The 23,674-nt window shown below is 43.1% G+C and overlaps 1 protein-coding gene and 1 long non-coding RNA gene across 2 annotated transcripts in view; both read left to right on the plus strand.

Annotated features, from left to right (window-relative positions):
- The first annotated feature begins 15,184 nt into the window (after positions 1-15,184).
- Positions 15,185-18,775, plus strand: LOC140214042 (uncharacterized). Its single transcript, XR_011890957.1, has 3 exons — positions 15,185-15,281; positions 18,405-18,443; positions 18,734-18,775. It is a non-coding gene; the product is annotated as an uncharacterized lncRNA (long non-coding RNA).
- A 2,607-nt stretch (positions 18,776-21,382) lies between these two features.
- Positions 21,383-23,674, plus strand: part of LOC140214196 (neprilysin-1-like) — a 36,673-nt gene continuing 34,381 nt past the window's right edge. Inside the window, exons 1-2 of the mRNA XM_072285561.1 lie at positions 21,383-21,540; positions 22,780-22,860. Coding sequence (XP_072141662.1) covers positions 21,384-21,540; positions 22,780-22,860 — 238 coding nt within the window. The 5' untranslated portion in view covers position 21,383. The remainder of the gene's footprint in view (positions 21,541-22,779; positions 22,861-23,674) is intronic.

Below are 23,674 nucleotides of genomic sequence, written 5' to 3' on the forward strand. Positions count from 1 at the left end.
AGATCTGCATTGTGGCTTTTCGAAAGGCGTTCCATTTCGCTGACAAAGAATATTGTGCTTTGCTTACGTGGTAGAAATTTTCAGTCGAAGAAACTAACAATAGGCTAAGAAAGTGCCCCCAAACTGCGCGACATGCTAGCAGTCTCAAAGGGTACGGCTTTCCGCAGCAGGCCACTATATTTCACCTCGCAGTCAAGGAACGCCAAGGCGTGAGTGCTTTCAGTGTGTTTCTTGAAAATATCTTGCGCTGACTGAAGTACGGAGATGTGTGGCTTATGTGACGCAGGACTCAGTCACTCGCTCGGAGACCGTGTCATTGTATGCTGGATACGGCTCCTGAAAAAAAGTATATCGTACTCTTTGTATTGGTAAAAGGGTTTTACTGGAGTAGGAATTGAGTCGGAGCTGTTCTTTTATGCACAAGCCGTCAGCATTTAGTTTCCTGTAGCACGTGATGTTTCCAGTAAATAAGGTTGGAGAGACGTTTTCTTGTGGGACATTTCAAAGAAAGGTTCTTGAACAACGCTAAATTGCCCATACAGCAAGATTCGCTAACGTAAACAATCACGAAACTTAGGTAGTCTGGTGGCAGCAAGGTTTCAACATTAGAAATGGAACGGTCAACTAAATGCACAATCGTTAATTAGTTCCACAGCATTTTAGCAAAAAAAAGGTGTCAGATTTTCTTAGATAATTTTTTTTAAATATACCCAAGGCCTTCGATCTCTTTATGGGAGCAGTTTCCCGTTGAGTTTACGAAGAACCATATTCACATCAGGAACCTAAGTCGGCAGCCATAAGGTAACGAACATTATTTCTACACTTCGACCACTAGTTGCCACGTACCCGATGCCGCAAGTTGGCGGAACTTTTGTATTTCTCTAAAAGAGTAATGACAATTTTTACAACTTGAGACCATGTGGTCTAGAAACACAATCGTGGGAGAAGACCCAGCATAAAGCCGAATGCAGATGCAGTTATTACGAAATTTTGCATAAAGTTTAGAGTGTAGAGTTTTTTTTCCTCGCAATCGCTTCGAGAACGCTATACAGCGAAAGACGAGATAGTTGAAGCATAGCTTATGTTTTAGACTTGTTCGAATACTTGCTAGACCTGCATTAGCGGCATGTCGGAGTGGAGTTAAAATGCCTAACTGTATCTCTCACTTATTGGAAGTGTGCGCGTGAGAAGGCAGGAGGGGGAAAGGGGTCAAAGAAAGGGGCTCAACTTTTTTTTTAGTGGTCTATCACGTAGTCATGAATAATCTGGCGCCTTTCCGCGCTTACAGTTAACCGCATGCATCACGCGCCACGCGGACAATGCACAATCGAACATTTCAAAGAAATATCAATGTAAGTGCCCTCGACGGGTACAATTTATGAGTCGGTAAAAGTTTCCAAATGATGCACGAGGCCTTGGCATGTTTGCCATGCGTTCCAGACGATATTAGATATGAGTGACTGTGACTTACGTGGTACTTTCGCAGCTTCATACCGGATGACTCAGCTAACGCGCAGCAAGGTTTGTAGAGGTATAAATGCATTCCTTCTAATTTATCACGGTTGCTCCTGCGGTGGCGCCGCAAATGTAGAGTGCGCAGGTGGCTTTGTAGTGGTTTCTTGGGTTTCATTTTAAGCGCGAATGAAGGTGTTACCTAAGTGGTAGCGCGCTGCCAACATCTGAGAAATCATATATTCAAATCTGTTCTAAGAACCTTGTCCTGATATATTAGGTTAAATTACTAATGTAGAGTTTGTTAACTCATTCTGAAATAATTATTCCATTAATAAGACCACAGCCGACACTTTCGGCTCCCTCAAGGAGGTTGCTAACAACATACAGTTGGTTTCGCGGTACAGAAAGAAGCCCTTAAGACTTGCTGCATATTCGCTGAGAAACTGAAGAAAACCCAAAACTCAAGTGCATGCACTAATGTTTTTCTTTCGTGCTGACTTTGCTATAATATAGGCTGTATCGGGAATAAATAATAACTTTAGGAAACGTAGCAGAGTAACAGTTGTCTTTGGTCGAAGTATCAGTGACTCCCGAGAAAGACTCTCTAAAAAGGCACTTCATAAGAGGTACCGTATTCAGAAATTTAGGCGGGAACACAAACTGAATTAGTTTGTAAGAAACGATGACTTGCCGTATCTAAATGTCAACCTCATACGTTAAAGTACAACACGTGTATTTATTGTTGAAAATTTACACCCGGATTCTAGTACATTCCTCCGCTCAACAGTGCACGTTGCCTCGAAAGATGGATGCATGGATGGATGGATGGATGCTATGAGCAACCCCTTTGAAAGGGGATGGTGGGTTGTGCCACCAAGCTGTTGTTTTTATTTTGCCTAACGTTCTATCTATCTTTAAAAAAAAAAAAAACAGATAATTCCCAATATCAAATTTCCTGTGCCACTACTGTGAACAGTGACTTCATGCGCCTCCGTTGTTTGTGGTTTCTCTACTTTTTTGCCACCACATCTCCAATCGCCTCTTACTAATATCTATTGACGACGTCTTTACATTCCCCCTGCTATCTCTGAATCCGAACCCAAGGGCTTCAGGGAGCCCAGAGGAGCCTAAGCCGACAGCTGGGTAGATAGCTTCACATTCTAATAAAAGATGTTCCATTGTCTTTCTTGCTTTACCGCAGCAAGCACAAGCTTCTTGCTTGGTGTACCTTGCTTTAAACCTACGCGTTCTAAAGCATGCTGATCTCGCTTCCAAAACTCGGAGCTTCCGTTTCAGTTATCCTAAATTGTTTCTCGCCGTATTTTGTTTTTCCATAGCAGCTTTCTTTCCCATTGCCGCCCCCATGTGATTGTCTGAGCGTCTCTGATTTTGCGTTTGACGTTTTTTAATGCCATGTGGTTTACCATTCCAGTCGCACACTTTCTGGTAAGCTTCCGAGTTATTTTCCTCCACTGAGAACCAATTTTTTTCTTTACAAATAATTGAAGACTCTCACAATCTATTTACTTTCTTTCATATTCCTCAGCCGTTCTTCCAAATCAATTTTACACTAACCTACCCTCACTTGAATACTTGCCCAGCCTATATCACCCTGCACAGATTCATTAGTAGTCTAGCTGTGAGCGCCAATACGAGACGTCCCACAGACCTTTAGTTGCCATCGAATCCTGATTGTACCCCTGATCTAAAGCAAACAACCGCATTTCCAATGGAAGTCATGGCACCATTACACCTTTCCACATAGCCCGGAGCACCGCGCACCTATTCAGAATCAGAATCGGTTTTATTCTGATAATTAGAAAGATTACAAGATGCTAATATACATTGTATCTCCATAGTACCCTGTGTTTCGTTATGGCCACATTTCTCTTCCCTTTCCCTGTTATTGTTTTTTTCCAGTGTTTCCATACATCTATTGCCCTCGCTTATACATATACCAAGGTACTGATATTCTTTTACCCGAGGTATTTCCTGGCCGTGTCATGACACGGTCTGGTCACTGTTCTAATTGCATACTATAATACCTTATTTTTAACGCCAAATTTCAGGCCTAAATTCTCGCCTTCCAGTCCACATACAATAGCCAGACGTTACACGTCACTTCGCTACTTAGCTAGAAACATGATGTGCGCATAACCCAAACCTGGAAGATGCTGTTCCACTACTGTACCCGCCTGTTTGTACGATAGATCAAACATGATATTTCTTCCTTCCAGTGCGCTTTCCATCCTTACCACGTACATTATAAACAGCAGCGGAGATAGAAGCCACCCCTGTTTAAGTCCCTTGTTGATACCAACTTGCTCCTCGATCCTCATCCCTTCCCATTCAACGCAATCTGTATTTTCTAGTTATATATCTCTCAAAAGCTGTATACAGTCGTTGCCTATGCTTTCCCTTTGCAGAATATCGAACAATATGTTGCAGTTTGCGGTGTCATACCCTCCGGTAATGTCTAAAAAAGCCACGTATAGCGGTCTCCTTTCTTCTCTGTATGTTTCAATACACTGAGTAAGGACAAAAACGTTTGCCAGGCGCCTACCGATTCTGAAGCCATTCTGAAGTTCTCCCAATATGCCAGTATTTTCTGCCCATGCTTGCACTTTTAATTTATTCGCCTGCATTCCTAATCTGTATATTACTAATGTAATGGTAAACGGTCCATATCAGTTTATTCTATTTCGTCCCCTTACCATTAAAAATTACTCCTACTTTGTCGCCAACTGTATAGGATTCACATAACTTGTAAACGTCTTTTTACAGCTTTCAACAGAACTTCTCTACTTTTTGGTGCTAGTTCATTAATCAGCCTAACGGGAACCTCGTGTAACCATGCGGCCATGCGTTTGGAAATCTTCTCTTCAGCTTTCTTCAAGTTCAAGTTTCTCAGCGCCAGCTCCTTAACCGTCTGGTTCACGTTTGTGCTCTTTTGTTCCTCATAAACCACCTCGCCATTGTCTTGAAATGCTTCGGCTGCTACTTTTCGGATGTAATTCATTGCCTCGTCCCTTTTCAAGTTTGTTTCCATCTCCATCTAGGATATGTTGTATTGTTCCAGACTTCCTCCCTAATAATGTATTGTGGTTATAAAATATTCTAGGTGCAGTCTTCCTTTTCTCACGTATTTCTGGCAGCCAACGTTCACTTTCACCTTTAATGTTTCCTTGAACCGGTACTTGAGCCGAAGTTTTTTATTTCCGGGTATATTTCCCATTTTTTGTCTAATTCGTACTGCTGCAACTGCACTTTTTTGCCTGTGTATGCTCTCGTGATTCTTTACGTTGTTCATCGATTGCTTCCCGAGTCTTCTCATCCCCCAGCTTGTCGATTTAGTTTTTTCGTTTTCAACAAACGTGTGGCTTCTCTTTCGCAACTTCTCTCGTCATTCAAACTGTAAAACATGACCACATCGACGGCGCTAGGGCTTGCTACCCTGCGTGCTGCGTTAAATACCTCCTGCAAGAGATACCTCAGAAATTGGTCATCTTTTGCGACTTTAAGGCAGCACTTCAGAGTCTGTATTTTGCCCTATATCATAGGACTCATGAGCAGCTGACGCATGGAATAAGAAAAGACCACCATCAAGCTATTGCTAAAGAGCATGAAATTATATTCCAGTGGGCATACCGGCATTGCTGGTAATGACCTTGCCAACGAAGCCGCCCAGTCTTTCTATCTGGAAGCCCGACCAGTTCCAATCCCCTTATCTAGAACCGACACTGTAAGAAAGCTTAATATCATGGCTAAAGTTATGACACACAGATGCATGGTCTCCTCGTAACATCCCGAAGTGTCATTTTCATAGGCTCGATACATTCTTAAAGCTACAAGTGCCATCAAATCTTCTTAGCTCTGAGGCGACAGTATTGTGCCGCCTCTGGCTTGGGGTGGCATTTACGAAGGCCCACTCGTTCCGCATTAGAATGGAGGATAGGCCCATGTGCGACTCTCGTGGAACTGTAGAAACGACTGACCACACCCTATGTCTCTGTCCCCAGTACGACGTCCTTCATGAAGCTTTCCGGACGGTATTAAATTCCAGCTGGACTCTAGACCATTTCCGGAAATGAAGATCATTGGATCATGACCGTACTCGTCGATGGCACAGAAAGCCATGAAAGCGTGGTTGAAGTACCTCCAGTCGACAAGTCTTGGCACGCATGTGCAGACTCGGTGCGAACCTTCAAATGTGGGCGAAACTGTACTCCCTCTATCTCCTCTCTCTCTTTTCATCCCTATACCCCTTCCCTCAGTGCAGGCTAGCAAACCGGACGTGCATCCGGTTAACCTCTCTGCCTTTCCTCTCTTCTATTTCTCTCTCTCTCTGCACGGCCAGCTGTATTTATTTTTTCCTCGTTTTGGGTTATTGACCGTGATGCTTGTCTGAGGTTCCCCTAGGGGACCTTCTTCATTACTATTTGCTCTGGCCTCTTGAGCCCCCGTGCCCCCTCCTCCCCCTCCCCCCCCACCCTCCAAAGATAAAAGCAAACGCGCAACTAGCACTCCGCCTGACCACTTCTCGTCCAAGCATGCGGTTGAAGTGGATTCCATCTTGTTGAAAACCACCATCCCTTTTTGCTCTCCATATCGCCGGATCAGCAGCCGCAGCCGCTCTTTGTGTATTAGTGTCACGCACAGCTACCCCTGGCACTGGGCATAACACAAAATGCACCGGGAGGGACATCTCGCGCAAGACATTCATACACTTCGCCAAACGCTGGACTAGACCTATCTTTCTTCCTCTTTAGCAGGTCATTTAGGCCGCCCGCTACTACTTCAAGGTTTCGCGCCTGTGCATTCACTGTGAGATTTCCACCAGCTCGCTACATGACAAATCCCAGTGTCTGCCCTGGAAACGTCGCTGACGCAGCTCCTTTGTCGCCTTTCACCATCTCCACAATCCCCTCTTAGCACCTAGTCAGATTTGAATGACCAGCGATGATCCCCTTTTCACTCTCTCCTACTAACGAGGCCTCTTCCTGCTTCCCTCTGTCAACTTTTTCCGCGTGATTTGGATTGGACACGGGGCATGCATTGACCTCTTCATTCCTGCTTTCTCTTTGTGGTAGTTTCAAGGTAAGTGAACTTGCTTCCAGCTGGCCAAACCGCTAGTCTCACGTATTCCACGCGCTTTGTCGGCACTTCCAGTAATGTCACGCTGGGAGACGACGTTCCATCTTGAATGCCATTTTCGTTCGGAATGACGGCCCTGTTCCGTTTTTCCTCGGCTGGTCCAAGTCCTTCTACCAAATTCCGTGCATTACGCTCCATATTGAGCTCAATTTTGAGCTCTCCGACCCGTTTTAAGTTCATGCTGTACATCCTCCGTTTTCTTTAGTCTTGCATCAGCATCACTGTGTCTGCCGATCAACTTTTTTTTTATGTCTGCCGAACACTCTTATCCTTCCCCTCGTCTATATCAGGGGACTCCCCGCGTGCTGTACGCTTTACCGTCTTTCTTGCCATATGTTGCACTTTGTTTTTTTTAATGCTAACACCGAAACTTTCAAAGCAAGTACCTAAAATCAAATCTGAAACGCGCAAAAACTAAATCCTTAGAATGCCGAAAATTCTTTATCTCCAATGTTTTAAAAAGCAATAAATGTCTTTCTTACTTATGTCATGACACACGATCACTGTGTTCAGACACGCAGCCATGCTCTGACTGTCCTACAAAAGCAATATTCCACATACAAATACACACACATTAAAAACACTGACAGCTAATAGCCGTGCCCAATTCGAACCTATTACTTAAAGACTAAAAAGACCTAACGTCCCACGGGGTCACACGTGGCACGAAAGAACGCTCTGATCGAGTGTCCTCCTACAAAATCTGATATACAAGATACACAGGCGCACATAAGAGAAAGCAAAATTATTATCTGACCGCCTTCCCACTTCCAACTTACTATTTCAAGGCTAAAAAAAAAAAAACCCAGCAAGTTCAAAGTATGCACGTAAACATGTTTTTGTTTCCGCCATGAAGTCCTGGAAAAAAGCGCCCATCCACTGCGTGATGCTCTATAAATTCGAGAATATTGATGCCAACGCCACCTGCCGACATAAATGTTCACAGCGCGCCATTGAATACTTTGTGTTTCTTGGGAAGCGTAGCACCTTCTTCGGACGAGGGCCGGCACATTGTTGAACTCGCCGGACAGAGGGAAAAGCTTCAAGTGGAGGATCTTTTGAGGATATCGGGGATAGTTTAACATATTTATGAGAAAATGCCAGGCATGCGTGAATATAGCCACTATGGCTTCGCGAAAGCAGTTTGAACCTCTGCCGACCTCTGCCTCCATCAGACATCTGCCTCCACGCGAAACAGTCCGATAGTACAATAATAAGGATGCAGTCCTCCATGGCGAATGAAGTAGCTCTTTGAGTTGATTTGGAACGTGCGTCGCAGTTGCCATTAGGCAAAAGGTGGAGGAACAAGCCTTATACCGCAGTTCAGGCGTGCTTCTCTTTTGCATGCAACCTTCGTCACCGATCCTCGACATCGTGACATCGGTACGTTGACGTTTCACCGTTCGCGTTCGCATTACCTGCTGTTTGCATTTCGGCATAACTGGCGTAGTGGTAGATAAACGTTGCAGGGATTATACGTTGCAAAGAATTGAATGAATATAATTTATTGATAGGAAAGACAGAGAGGTCGACCTGAGCTAGTGCGCTCTAGTCTGCTACTCTGCACTGGGGAAGAGGGAAGGGGAGTGAAAGTACTGGGATGGATGATGATGATAAGAGAAGTGGTGAGTGCTTATGTACATCAGACAGTTGCCTCGCTAGAGCCGCTTGTCGAGCTTGGTGTCCTGCAGGAACTTCAACAATACTTTTGTTTCACGCATTGAAATTATAATACAGACAACTGTACTGATCGCATTTAGTTGTAGACAAATTGATTAAACGCATCGTGAGACCGTCGCTCTACTTATACTTCAACATGTGTGTTATATTTTGGTAAATTTACCATAGATTTACTCATGGGTGGCTTCCTGGGGCATTGAAGTGAGAGCTACGGAGGTAAATGCGGGCAAGTAAGAGCTATATGAACATCATCATATGCGGTAGTTTAGGTTCTGGGAATATAAAACAGTAGCAGTTTATTTACAAAAGGGAAACAGTCAAAATACACTACTGAAGGTTAAATGTTGCTTCTTTCCATTTTTTTCATCCGCAATCGGACAAATGCGACACGATCACACGTGGAAGCTACCCTGATTATCCGCTCCTAGAAACCAAAAGCTCTGCCAAAGTACTTTGCGCCGTGAGGCTTATCTATACGCTGCGCCTACAGCTTTCTCCTCCATTCCCTCAGAAAGTTGACCGCGCGTATAGAATGAACAATACTGCTTCTTACAGCTACCTTTGTCATGTAAACGATCCGCGTCATCCTAAATAAATAAATTAAAAAAAGATGACCAATTCGAGGAAAGTACGTCTGAGTTTTCAACAATCAAATGCGCACGTGAAATGAACGAACCCTCAGCCAATATATACATATATTACAATGAACGTTTACGTGGTCGCGCACAGCACAACCTGTAGGACAATCAAAAGAGCAATTTCTGCGAGCAACGGAAATGCGAGACCGACAGCGCTTACGCGAGGGCTCAGCTCCGAAGCGCGAGCCATCTTTAGAAATGACAATGTGCCCACCGCCGCAGCCACGTTGAAAAATCGCTGCGCACATGGCGGACATAAACTACTAAGAAAATGAAGGTTAAGTTCTGCTTTGCCGCGCATTGATTCATTGTATTTTCCGTGTTCGGTCCGTTTCCAATGTTTGCTGCCATTGTGCACATTTGGTCAATTGTGCTAAGACCGTTTCTTTTTTTTTTTTGGCCTGCTGCAGTAGCGCAGTTGCTACGAAGTTGCGCTGCTAAACTCCGGAGGTCGCGGGTTTGATCCTCGCCGCAGCGGACGCGTTTAAATGGCAGCGAAATGAAAACGCTTGTTTGCTTGTATCTACATGTGCACGTTCACTAACCTCCGGTACTAAAATTTTTTCATAAGTCCCCTACTACGGCGTGCCTGATAATCAGATCGCGGTTTTGGCACGTGAATGCTCAGAATGTAGTTTATTTAAGCTTACCGCCCCTTCTTGAAAATATATATTATATATATATGCCACTGCCTTCTACCAGGCTAGTATAAAAATCAGTAAGGGAAGTCATGCCCGCTTTAACATAGTGAGTGATTTCGCTCGATTATGTTCCTTTTGTTTGAAATCACCGCTCATGACTAGCCGATTGTGTTGATAACGCGAGTGGGGTGCAGGTCAGACTAGGGACGAAGCTTCAAGGGAAAATACTTAGTATTGGAACACTTGCTATTGCGCTGCAACTTGGATTGCAACGACGTCAAGCTTGCTCTAGATCACAGCAAGAGAACGTGCGCCCGAGGCCAAACGCAGAGCCGGTTGGTGGAGCAAGATCGCAAGCGGAGCTCACGCCAGACCTTTCGTTGCAAACAAATTCGACGAGCAAACTAGGCGCGCAGACGCCGTTCCAACAACAAATGTTGCAGCAGCCACGTGCCTTAACTCCACCTGATCTCGCTCGCGCTCGCAAGTCGAAGTTGAAGTCCCTCGGAGTGCTTCTATCCAGAGCGTGGTTTTCTGAAAGAGCCAGTGGAACGTGTTCAGAGCGCCCGACCTCGACCAGTCGAACGTGAAACCCTACTCCAGAGCGCTTTAGAGCGTTCGGAAGCTGACCAGCCAAATGTACCATTAGAATCTTTATGCTAGACCGTCCCATGTCCTTCTGGCACACAGTTGAAGCACCCAGCCCTTTTTATTTTCTTATTGCCCCTAAGAGCTACCCCGGCGTGTGCAACACATTATATAAGTCAAGTAATCCTAACATTGCACAGCAATTGAGGAAGAAATTATCGAATTGGGCAAATAATGCAAGACTCAGTACGACAGCTTCGAAGCTCCTTATTAAGGCACACATCTGACATCATCACATGCATAACAGAAAAAAAAGGGGATGGACATGGGCAAGTTTCAACACACTCCTAGCTTATAGGATTTACAGAGGATCGCTGCTACAACGGTTAGAAAAATAAATAATAACAACACCCTGCAGCAGAACGCAACAATAGCAATAGTAATCGACGATACAACATAGGTTTACAATGATAATGCAATGGATGATACAAATTACCATGAAAGTATAATACGTGCAGGTCATTACAAAGCAAGGCGAATCATGCGCGCTTTGAATGAACTGGCATCTTAGATGGTGACAATGGAGCGGGAAAGGTGGTTCCACCACGATCAACCATAGGTCTAAATGTGTCTGCAGACTACCTAGTGTTACAAGCAGGGAGGTGAAAAAAGAGGAGCGGTGGGGACGCCCTTAGGTCGTTCATCAATGAGCAATGCGTATGTGGGCTGTGCTAGTGAAAATGGCTCTTTTACGAACATGAACTCGAGGCCTGTGAAGGGGTGGGGCAAATCAAAACACGCTTCATGTGGCGTAGTCTAAATTGACTTCCTAAACGTTTAGAAATGAGCTAGCGTTTAAGGGATGCGTTACGCAAGAAAATTTTTTGCAACAGGCCGAGACACGAGACTGTGCATCATAAAGGTAAGGTTCTACGTAAAAACGAGCTTTTAAAAGTAAAACCAAATACGAGACAGTAAGCTGACGAGTTTGCAATGACTGTATAAAAAGGTTGGTTTAATTTGCAACTGAAGCAAATGTATTTGTTTAGAAACACACTTTCTCGTTCCGTGTTTGTGGAACCTAACTTTTAACAAGTATATTGCCACCGCATCATTTTCACAGCTAGTCAAGAATGGGAGGCTCCCAACGCCTCTGCGAAGTCGTTTTATTTTGATAGCTCACTATTCGATTTCGCGACAATAAGTCCTACAATTTAAACATTAAATTTACTTTCTTTTTTGGGGAGGGGGTAATTAATTGTAATTAGACTTTAAACACCTGTTGTAAACATTGTATGACACGAAAACTCTTTGGTGAATCAGGCTGGCGTACTGCTGTTAATGAGGAAAACGCGGATTTAGTTCACTACCATGTCAGCTGTATTCGAACGGGCACAATACTAAAACGCAAAGTTCAAAACCTCCGGGACCACAGTAAATAATCCAAGTGGCACAATTCAACCTGAGACCGACACTTCGTTGGCGCACATTACATCTGGGTCCCGATCTGAGGCACCGGTACAGTAAACCTTTATTAAGACCTGCATTTTCTTTTCGTTATATTTCAGATACCAAAGACGAAGCGAATTGTTATAATTCACATCAAAAAGTCCTTGACCTATATGAGAACTCGTTTCCATTGTTTAAACAATGCTGTGCTGAAACATGCAAAACGATTTTCGCCTTACACAAGCATGCAAAAAATGTACTACCTTAGCCTTTCTGTTGCTGCGCTCATAACAGATTCTAGTCGGACATTCGACGAGGAACGCAGGTGTTGCTAAGCAGTAAGGCGACACTCTTGGGCCACATGTCACAACGGCTTAAAGTTAACCTGCAAGGCAAATTCATTGTTCACGCGAAGAATTGGCGTTCGGCAAAGCGTTGTGAAAGAGACGGCACAGCTGCCGCTGCGTTCAAGTGCTGTCTGCGAACATATTTTTTAATGGTGTCATGCGGGATGAGTGAGCTTTCGCGAAAAGGCACTCAGTTTGGCACCTCCATGGCTATTCCGTCCCACACACACAAAAAAAAAGCAATACGTTAGATGCATGCGTGCCAATCCCCGTGATTGACAACGTATAACATGTTTTACTAGAAACTACACAACGTTTCGTACATCACGCGCAACATTTTGGAAGCTACGCAAGAAGTACGGTGACCAATATTTATCCCTCCGCGCGTTCCGTCTATATTCCGTTGCGCTGCAGCGGTGTTTCATCGCGCGAGCATGCATGCGAAGGAGACACGATGGACTCTAAAAAGAAAGAAAGAAAGAAAGAAAGAAAGAAAGAAAGAAAGAAAGAAAGAAAGAAAGAAAGGAGGAGGGAAGGAACGAAGGAAGGAAAGAAAGAAACAGAAGAAAGAGAAGTCAAAACGAAATTGACCTAAAACAAGTGTTAGCAGCCGTGTGGGTACATGGTTTGCTTGTTTCTAAGATTAAATTCTTTTCATTTTCAATCAGAAATGAGCTTATATAAAAACACATTTTCACAAAAATCGGTCGAATAACAACAAACTATTTCGATGTGCGAAAGAAAAGTTTATATAGCCTTCGCAGCGTTGCGCCTCATGAATGAAACAGTGAATAGGGTGTGCGAGCCATCGTGAAAGCATATGCATTCGTGGTGGTAAATGTAGAGAGAATGCACGTGGCATCACAAGCGCCACACTGCTGTTCTATTCAGCTTCCACAAGATCACTGGAGGTAATCAGGTCGGGGTGATGCATAAGAAGAAATGCTGCACAAAGACAGACAAGGACGAGGGGGTATCGACACGAGAGGGTATCGTGATGATAAACTGTGAAATTACAGGAGTTAAATTGGAGTCGCACAACTTCAGCGCAATAGCAGCATTTGCTATCAGAAATTCAGTGTACGACGCATGCAATGTTTAAAGCTGCCGACTCCTCAGAAGTACGTATGACGCGTGGCCCACCCATTTCGTAGCCAGAGAGAAACTGCTGCGCACACGCTCGCCAGCGACGGAGAGCACAGACGTCACTGCTGGCGTAGCCAATTACGCGCCTCTCTTTCTTTTTTTCTCGCGTTTGCGCACAGGTTTCCGCCAGAGGAGTTTTTCGGCTTTCAGGCGACAGGCAGACGGACCGAAGAATAGGCTAGCCGTATACAGCCTCGCTTTAAAATTGAAGCATGGCCTGTCTCGCGCAGCAACAGGCCAGAAGAAGACAGGCTACAATGACAATATGAGAATGGCGGCATGCACTGAAAAACACAATTGAGCGGATCGTAAAATATACATCATACAATAAGAAGCGGCAGGATACAGATTCTTACACCTTGACATTGACTCCCCCTTATTGCTTCCTTACTTCAATCAGTGCTGGTCACTGCGATTTTCCGTTTTGATGGGAGCTTTTCTCAAGTAAGAAATTAGTCTCAATAGAGCAAATGTAGCAATTCCAAGGATACGTTACTGACTGTAATGCAACTGTTTGTGACACTGACTTTCGGTGCCAACTGATCAGCGATGCATACCTTTCCTGTATTGCTGCTTGAAAATTTCATGAGAAGCGAAATAAAGAAAAATATGTCTCTATCAATTAGTATCTCTTGAAACATTTGACCTATTGAAATAAGATGAGTATAGCATCCATCAATTGTTGCGTGCAGTAAATATTTCCGCATTTATGACAGATGCAAAAAATGTAAGCTTCCGTAAAAAAATATTTCTTTTAATGGATTCATGCCCCGTGTTATTCACAAGCAACTGATTTTTTTAAAACTCCCTGCAAGGAAGAAAAATATTTTGCCGTTGCAGGACTAACTTTCTTTCTAACTCTTGTTGCCTTATTACGTTTCCTTAACCATTTGCTTAAGCTAAAAAATAAAAAGAACAAAGCAAATATTGTACACAATCAAATCCTACCAATTCAGCATTTTTTCTTGGAACTCGCAGCCTGGGTAGCCCGCATGCACACTTCATCATCGCGATAAGAAAAAAAAAAGAGTCAAAGACGCTTGGTATTGAAAGGTAGAGGAAGAGTATAAAACCTTTCTTATAGAAATACTCAGTGTTAGCTTCGACGCTAAAAAGAAACAAACAAGTATTTCAATGGTTTAAAATATGCATTGTAAGTTCTCGTTGCTTCTTCCAAACATCTGGTACCTTCGAAATGAAAGCTACAATAATATCTGATGGAACGTAGGCAGAAGCACTTACGGTTTTAAACATTGAACTGAAGTTTCGAATAATGAATTAGTAAGTGCTTTAGGAGAATGAAATGCTGATATAAAACATAATAACAGACCTTTTAAATGGAAAACGTTATTCTATGACATCCTTCGTTCCCAACTAAAAATTTTCTGCACGAAGCGTTAATTTAAACAAGGCAACGAGGTCGCGAAAAGATGAAGACTAAGATTACCGGCAATTTGGTCTAATAAAGAAAAATTATTATATTGCTCATGGAAGCGTAGTTTATTATTCTTATTGCTATTTGTAACACATACTTAGCTGTTTTCTTCAACGTAATGTTTATTTTTCACATGCATATTGCAAATTTTGTCATTTCATGTTGGTATCGTTAGCAGGTCCCCCTGACAGTTTTATTGTTATGGCGAAGTTAAGGCCTCATGAAGAAGACCGAATATAGACACCTTGATCAAGATAAAACCGCAAAATAACGACGCAAGTTGTTTCAATACATTTGAAATGTGCACCTTTAAGATTACCGTGAGCCCCTTAATTGCGTTTTAAAATGAAATCACTCATTGGTGCTTGTTGATTACACTCGAGACATATCTTTTATTTATTCCCAAAGACAAAACCGGGCGCATGGTTATAACTTAAGCATCATAACAAGGAGGGAGACCAGCAATAATTAAAATTTTTGTTTTACAAATATAGTTCACCGAATCGAAGTAGACATGCAATACCCAAAGCCTAGCACAAAACGCACTGTCAGAAAGGTGCACGAGTCCATTGATTGGCAAACGATGTCGCGCATTTTTTAACCCTCGTTGAAATATTTATTTTCCTTGCAGTGTCCTTGGTGCTCAACAGTCACTGGAGCCACGTCTAAAATATGAATCTTTCAGTTCTGATCAGCGCAGTATTATGGATTACATTACCGACTTCATGGGGAATGGAGAAGCGTCAAGGTAGGTTTTTTTCTGCATGATTTGCTGTTTTATATGCAGATGACTGCGTGCTAGAAACGCTGCAGGTTTACAATGATGTTTGTAATTGCGCGGTTGAAGTGGAGACCATAGCGCAATCTCCTACAATTATGTCACACACTATGGCCACACACGCAATCCACCGCCCCTAAGGTTGAGAGTTGGAAACACACAGCGAAATACATTGTCTTTTCGCCAGAATATATTGTCTCTCTCTCTCTCTCTCACTCACTCACTCACACACACACTCACACACACTCACACTCACTCACACTCACTCACACTCACACACACTCACACTCACACTCACACTCACACTCACACTCACACACACACACACACACACACACACACACACACACACACACACACACACACACACACACACACACACACACAACAGACTGGATGTAGCCGTAGAAGATTAATGAGCTTTAAAAACCCGGTCAACGCATAGCGCATGCCTCCGTGCTATTGCATCACGCTCATGAAGTCATTGATTTTCCGGAACGACATGGTTTCGGCGACCGGGATGCAATGAGTTTATCTGCAAGCTGGACATAGGCCTTTTGTTACATAAGCGAACGTAAATCGCAGGTCAAAGTCTGTTGAGTAATCTCGTCTTACGTGAAGTGAGGGGTGTGTTGAGCTGATCACCAGCACATTGGAGGATCACATGCCCCTGGTTTGTCTTTACACCTATATACGGTACTTAAGGCTCTGTTGACTTTTCTACGTGACAGTGGCCTATTAGAAAGACTATAATGACCCCATTTCGTCCCTTTTCAAATTTTTTTTTTCTCACGCTTTCATTTTTGTCACGCTCTTCTTTTCGTCTTTACTTCCCCTTTCCCTTCCCTTAGTGCAGGGTAGCAAACCGGACGTTTTAAGTCTGGTTAACCTCCCTGCCTTCCTCTCATTTGCATCTCTCTCTCTACTAGTACTACTATATTCATGTGCAGAGTACTTTTGATGTTTCTCATTTGAAGTTCCTTCCGGATTGCGTAAAATGAATTATAGACGTCGTTTTTTCAGGGATACATCAGAATATAATGCAGAAACCAGTAAGTTAAACCCAAGGAAACCAGCAATGCTCGATCAGATGTGCTTGAGCACACCCGAGATAACCAAATACGATTTCGATGTAGTTTCCTTCGATTCGGAGAAATAAGTCATCGAATATCTCTCTGGCGAGTGTAAGAGGCAGTGTGAACACAAATCTGTTCATAATGAAGTGTGTCTAGAATGTGCGTTTCTGAGTACGTGGAGTTCTCAGCTATGCACTCAGGCGCATGTGTGTGTGTGAAAACATTTATTATAATGAGGTCCGGAGGCTCGACTTCTTAAGCCAAGGCGGGCCGCTCCCACGTTGGCACTATCAGGCCAAGCCTTTCAGCGACGTCATGAGCCCTCTGGACGGCCCTTAGTTGGTCCTGAAGCAATGGGCTTTAAATCCTTTTCTTCCCCTGTGTGCACTCTTCAACGAGGTTGGGGAGAGTCGCGGGACACCCCGCCAGCATATGTCTGATTCCAATGATGCCATTACAATCGTTGCAGTCCATCTTAATCTGCCTCTCTGGATATATTTTATTAATGGCGTACGGTGTGGGATATGCACCTGTTTGCAATAAGCTCAGTACGACTCAGGCGCATACAAATGTTTATTATATTAATACCCAGCACCTTTGCGGCGCCTTTTGTAGATAACGTTACAATTTGCTTTGCATGGAGTGAGGTTAATCACTAAAGGAATGCTTGATGTTCTTGACAATAATTACTGGGCGTTTGATGATCGCGAGAGAGAGAGAGAGAGAGAAAGAGATGCAAATGAGGGAAAGGCAGAGTGGTTTACCAGAAATAAAACCTCCGGTTTGCTACCCTGCACAAGGGAAAGGGGAAGAGGACGACGGAAAATAGAGCGTGACAGAAATAAAAGCATAAAGAATAAAGAGGGACGAAATGGGATCATTATAGTCTTTCTAATAGGCGAGTGCTACGTAAAAAGGTCAACAATGCCTTGACCAATTTTGGGTGCGACGACAGTTCATGTCGGCATTCCAATACTGACTGTTCTGAAAGTGGCCTGTTGTCGAGGCGTGCCAGCGCGGTGGCTGCTGACAACCGGTGCGCGCTGTATCGAGGACAGTGGCCAAGTACATGTTCTATGGTCTCCTCGCCGCCGCAGTGACTGCAAGCCGCGATCTCGTCCATACCGACTCGGAAGGCAAAATATCTCGTGTAAGTGACACCAAGCCACAGTCGGCAAAGTAGTGGTGTCTCGAGTCGCGAAAGTCCAGATGGGAGTCGAAGTCGAAGGGACGGGTCCTGTCGGTGTAGACGTGCGTGCTTCAAACTTGGGGTGTTCCATAAAGTTATGATGGCTTCATTTGCAAGCACACGAATTTGAAGTACTACATTGCGAATCATTACAGCGGAGCATACAGAAAACGCCGAGTAGATGGATTCACAACAAGTCGTTAGACCGCATGCTTCGGTTAACATGAATGACATGAGGATATCTTCTGAAAACATTAAAATGGACAATATTACTGTCAATTGCGACAACATTGTACACATTGAATAAAGGGCGCAGAAGAAATCTATATCAAGCAACACAGTGCATCTCCATTGTTAAACTTCCATACTCTTTATGTGCATCATTCCTTAGGGTATAGTCACAATAAAAAGCTAGTATGCAACTATTCAACTGAAACAGTATCAGTGTTCTCTATACTACAAAGAAACAAGCGACTTCGACTAGCGCCATGAACTGTGGCAGCAGGGTGTGAGCTTGTTCATTTTACTTACGAAGAAAACTTGCGATATGCAGAAGTTTTACTAACAGCGCCTAACAAGTACGAGCTAGTTACGCCTGTAGAAAGAATCAGCGCCGGTGTCTCAGACGGGTCAAATGCAGCGATCGCAGTGGGACTACTTGTGAAACACGGAAAAGACAGGCGCTTTCTGCGAATGGTAAGTTGAATTTAATTGCGCATTATCTTGAGAAATGGCGTTATTTTCAGGGTCACCAAGAAGAAATAAGCCGCGAATTGGGCTATTATATTGAGATGATTAAGTTGTGTTGTTTTACATTTTTTTTTCTAGCCCCAGCGCAGAACCCGTATAATTTGGCATGGGGAAGGGGTAAGTTCTACAACCGTTTCCTTTAAAGCGAAAGTGGTCTCAAAAAGCTTCTGCTTACCTTTTGACTGACAAGCCTCACTTGTGATTCTTTAGGATTTAATCTTCTGACATATGACAAGCGAGATATGAACGCAACTGAAACACTGATTTATAAATTGAAGTGGTGTAGTTAAGAAAATCATCCTTATTGATGTAGACGATCACACGAACTTGCAGATAATATAGAACAGTAAATATAGAGCAGCATTTTGATTCTGCAGACGTTGTGAAAGAGCCCCATTTCTTTTCAGGACGCTATAAGGTTTGTCGCACCGATGTTTGCCGGGAACGAGGTAAGACATGCGTGTTTGTTACTGCGCCAAAATTTCACGGTTATAACCTTCTAAAGGTGGTAGTATGTCTTTAAAAAGTGATTTGTTTCACTGTAGGTTACATAATGACTGTCTAAAAAAATTGTGTCTTGTTCTGTTTATGAGGATGAATAGCGTAATTTATTGCTACTTTCGTGCTCCAAGCTACACAAATTTGTGATTTTATTCTTTGGCCCATACATCGAAGGTGCGGGAACATTAGGCTGGTAGTCAACGAAAAAATAAAAATAAACAAAGAAAAAAGATGAACAAAATGTCCACCCGACTTGCGTGTTCTCCGATGGTAAACTAACAAACATTTTCGAGAAAGAACTCGAAAACTGGGTGTTTCCACCTGCTCTGTATTATCCTTGTGAGTACTTTTAAAGAAAAGTGTTCAATGAAGCGTGATGCTTTGAGACGCGCAGGTATCACACATCCGGAGCTATGTCAAATGTTGCTGACAACCAGTGGATTCAGAGACATAGGAAACATAGTTAAATGGTTTGCCCTGACTCCATGTGTAAATCTATAGATTGAATCTTCATAAAGTTGAAGAAAAAATTAAGTTTGTCTGACGCGCTATAACCTTGTGGAAGGGGCGTAACAAAAAACAAATTCAAATTTGTGAGGCGTATAATGTGACACTTCTGCTTACCACGCAAAAGAATACTATTGCAATTGTTTTGAGCGCTTTTTGTTATTCCTTAATTCATGAGAAACAAAGCAAGTGTCTTGTGTTGTATGCCAGTGTTGTATGGCAGTTTTCTTTCCTATATATTTTTTTTTCATCTTTTTCGTCGTTTTCTTCTTTTCCTGTTTTTCCCATGCTCATGTGTATTTTTACTATCCACTTCCTGTTTGGGCCTGTGCAAAGGCCTACAGTATTGTTAAATAAAAAACTAAAAAAAAGGAACAACAGTGATCTTTGTAAGCGAAAGCAGATGTCTTCGTGTGCGCTAGAGAGCCTGTGACTGTGCTGGAATTTGAATTGTCATATACCACTCAGATGCCAAATAATTCTGTCCATCGAAATTCTACTTTCTCAATATCATTTGCGTACTCCGAATCCTGCAAATCGCAGAGCTGCAAAATTATTGAATTTTCAATTTTGTACCGATTCTTGTCAAGACTGCAAACTGCGGACGACGAGCGAGAGCTCTCTTCAGAAGCGACAGATATGAGCGCCGTTAATATTTCATACCTAGCACTATGGGAAAGCACACTCCAGAAATGAAAAAAAAAAACTCTAGCCAATGTCAAATGTTGGGACAAACAATGAAGGAAATGAAGCCGGCACATGACAACATACCGACAGAGACAGCAAACATCCATCCTGCGACCTTTCAAATCTGCTAAGACACTTCACTTTATTTTGACACTTTAACGAACCCTTTGGAAGAATATTACATCGCACACAACATTCTAACTTGCACCACAGGTCCGAGTAGAAGTGTCTGAATATGTGTACGGAATACGAATAACACTCTTCGGAGAATAAAATTAACTGGAACAAATTTTAAAGGATCCTTTTCTTTTAATGAAGAACACCATGAAAGAGGTTCGGCGCACATTATTACACATCACTACCTTCGGGATTGCTCCACAATTTTACACTGCACAATCTGCGAGAGCCGTCAATGTTTTTACACTACTCTGCCGTCTTTGTCGACCCACAAAGATGGTTACATAGATAGCGGGTAAGTGAACTGGTCTGACAATGCCGAAAATGCTATCGGCATTAAAAGCCTGCTGGTATATAGCAGTGTACAAAACATATAATTTTTTATTTCACAACGTAACTGGAGATTATATATATGTATATATTTAGAACTCAACAGAAAGCTTTGTGCCCGAAGTGGGTCACTGATATTAAAACATTGATCCGTTTCCTACAAAAAAAAAGAAATTATTGCAATAGTAGCAATGCTGCAAACAATAGAGAATTTTTCTTGTCCTAATCGTGGACAGAAACTTCGCTTAAGAGGTGCTTGCCAACTTTTCGTTCAGCTTGCCGGCCACTCGGCAGGGCTTTGATATTCGAATACTAAGTCAGATATATATTACTGCGAAGTATAAAGAATATGAGTTACCCATGAAATACGATGCCACCGCTACAGTTTCTTATATTCGGTATAAGAAAATGGCAGACTGAATTTCAGGAAACAAATACCGAGGAAGGAATGTCACGTAGAAGGCACTTCACGAAAATTTCCAGCTTTTCAGCTAATAAATAAAATTCTGAGGTTTTTGTGTGCCACAACCAAGATCATATTGGAGGCACGCCGCAGTGGTGGTGAACGTCAGTTTCGCTTGACCACCCCGGAGGTTAACCTGCTCCCAATGCATGGCACACGATTGTTTTCGCATTTCACCTCCCAGCGAAATTCAGCCACCGTTGTCCTGAATCGAACCCGTGACCTCATGCCCGTACTGCGCAACGCCACACCCCCTAAGCCAATAGGGCGGGTGTTCCCAGTCGATAATTTTTGAAGAGCACAGAAGCACTTTTGGGGCAGCTGTGATATACTACAGGCATACGAAAAAGTACAATCTCATATGCTGTGTCGACTTTTTTTTTTCAGCAAGAATGATAATCGACTCTCTGGACACCGCAGTCGATCCGTGCGAGGACTTTTACTCTTACGCCTGCGGTGGGTGGGTGAAGAAGACCAAGATACCGAAGACGAAGTCGTCATACGGTAGTTTCAACGCGCTCAACGACGTACTGCTCAGAACTTTAAGAGGTGAGGCTGTCTGACACGTCGCGTAATGGCAATAAAGGCACCAGTCAGTAACCTTGCTATCGTCATTCCAAAAACTGTTAAAGCTCCAACTGAAGTCAAACGTTGATATTGCACTGGTTCTGACCTGCTTGACACACCTTGGCGCACACAGAACTCGCGTAGTGACGCAAGGAAAACGAAAAGCAAGAACGACACAGTGCCATGTTCGCGTGGTCCTTTCCTTCTTTTCTTTTTTTTTTTCACGGCGTAAGTTCCCGCTGCAGTGAAACGCGTATTTTATGAGAGTATACAGTGTTGAGAACACACAACTCCATTATGAATTTGAGAAAACTGATCATCATAAACTACAGGGCGAAGTGTAACAAGGTGCGAGAAGAAATGTTTGATGTTAGGTTTATCTTTAAAAAAGGACCTCATGAAAGAAAACACAGCCAGAGTAGTGTTACTAACAGAGAAAGTTGATACGTTTTCACGGAAAAATGGAGAATGCAATCCAGATGGAAAACCTATTTCCGCGGACATGTAATATTTCAACCGTTAGGTTAGTCTTCTCTGTATAGGGCATGTCATGGTACAGTATAGATTGACAGTTGGGTAAACTGGTAATGGTTCATTTCTTTAAAACAGCGTCACAGAAGAACATGAGCGATAAGAAGAACGCTTGTATTTGTGTAGCGTCATTTCGTGTTCGTGCCTTTCTGTGGGACCGTTTCAAACAAGTGGAGTATAGAGTTCGGCTTTCGTCACCATCCAGTCGTTTTACAGACAGAATAGTGTGAATAAGATCACTGGTGCTTCATTATTAACTGCCCCAGAAATTTGCATAACAGCCATTATTTAGAAGCAGGTTACCATGCATGGCGACCTACCGATCAGGTGAATGGGCAACATCAGGTTAGTCGTGAGTTTAATCTTGCACAGATAGCAAGCAGAAAAAGGGCTGTGAAATAAGTCAAGTAGGAATGCTCCCTTTATCATCACCCCACTGGGACACTAATCTATACAAATGTGTCGTAGGGAATAAACCATTTCCCTCCTTTTTAAAACGATAGGTGCAGAATATCTCTGACTCGCAATAAGTAACTTTGTCGTGATAATGCGTGCGTTTCTCCGCGTGCTTTAATAGTGAATGCTGAAGAATGCAGGGCAGCAGAAGCTGTCGATGCACAACAGTGAATTAGGCACTTCCACCTTGTGCGCTCCATAAGATGCTAATACGCTTTTTTTCATTCCTCACAGGCATTCTTGAAAGAATACCCATTGGCAAAGGTCACCAAAAAGTAACAGATAAAGCTGCCGTGGCTTACCACGCCTGTAAAGGTAGGTCTATTTACCATACCTGCACGTCCTGGAGGCAAATGAATTTCTTGTGCAGGTTTGTGTTTTACGTAGTGACTGCGCTACGAATTTCTTGGCATGTTCTAAGAACCAAGAGAGAGAACTATCTGGGCACTAAATTTTTTTCTGACTGTTACTTCAGTCGTTGTTGGTATTTACATGCTGCGCAACTTGGGGACGCTATACATGTTTAATGTATTTAAATCAAGTGCCACTTCTTACCGTACGGAGCTAGATGCAGGGGAGATTTTTTTTTCTGGTCAAACATTTGCAAAACAGCCTGGTCCAGAAACAAATGAAAGAAAGAACGCCCCTCACATTTACCGCGCCTCACAAAGTAAACAAAAATGAAAGAACAGTAGTGGTACATAGTTCCACGAGAGCCTCATTCAAGGAGGAAAAAATTAACTGGTAGTATAACGAGTAAAAGCATCGTGATACTTTCACTTGCATTGGTAATGAAGGGAACTCTTTATAATAACAAAAAATTGAAAGTGATTCAACTTCTAGTTGAAGTCGATGGAGTAGAATGTCTTCCTGCGCTAGTTGGAGGTGGGAATGAGGTGCGTAAACCGTACGATATATTGTGATAGCCGCGCTGCCTAGCTCAGAACTCCAAGACCAACTTTGGGCCGTCCAGCGAGCAATGGAAGCCGTATGGGAGCAATAGCTCTCAGTGACCATATAGCCGGCCCAGGCCCGGGCCTCCCAATCGCCGGATTCTACATAAACTGACCTCACTCACTCAGTTTCTCGTGCTCTGTAGCTCTCAATGTTATGTAGGTATATATAAAAA

This window comes from Dermacentor andersoni, chromosome 11 (assembly GCF_023375885.2).
Source record: "Dermacentor andersoni chromosome 11, qqDerAnde1_hic_scaffold, whole genome shotgun sequence".
Taxonomy (NCBI): domain Eukaryota; kingdom Metazoa; phylum Arthropoda; class Arachnida; order Ixodida; family Ixodidae; genus Dermacentor; species Dermacentor andersoni.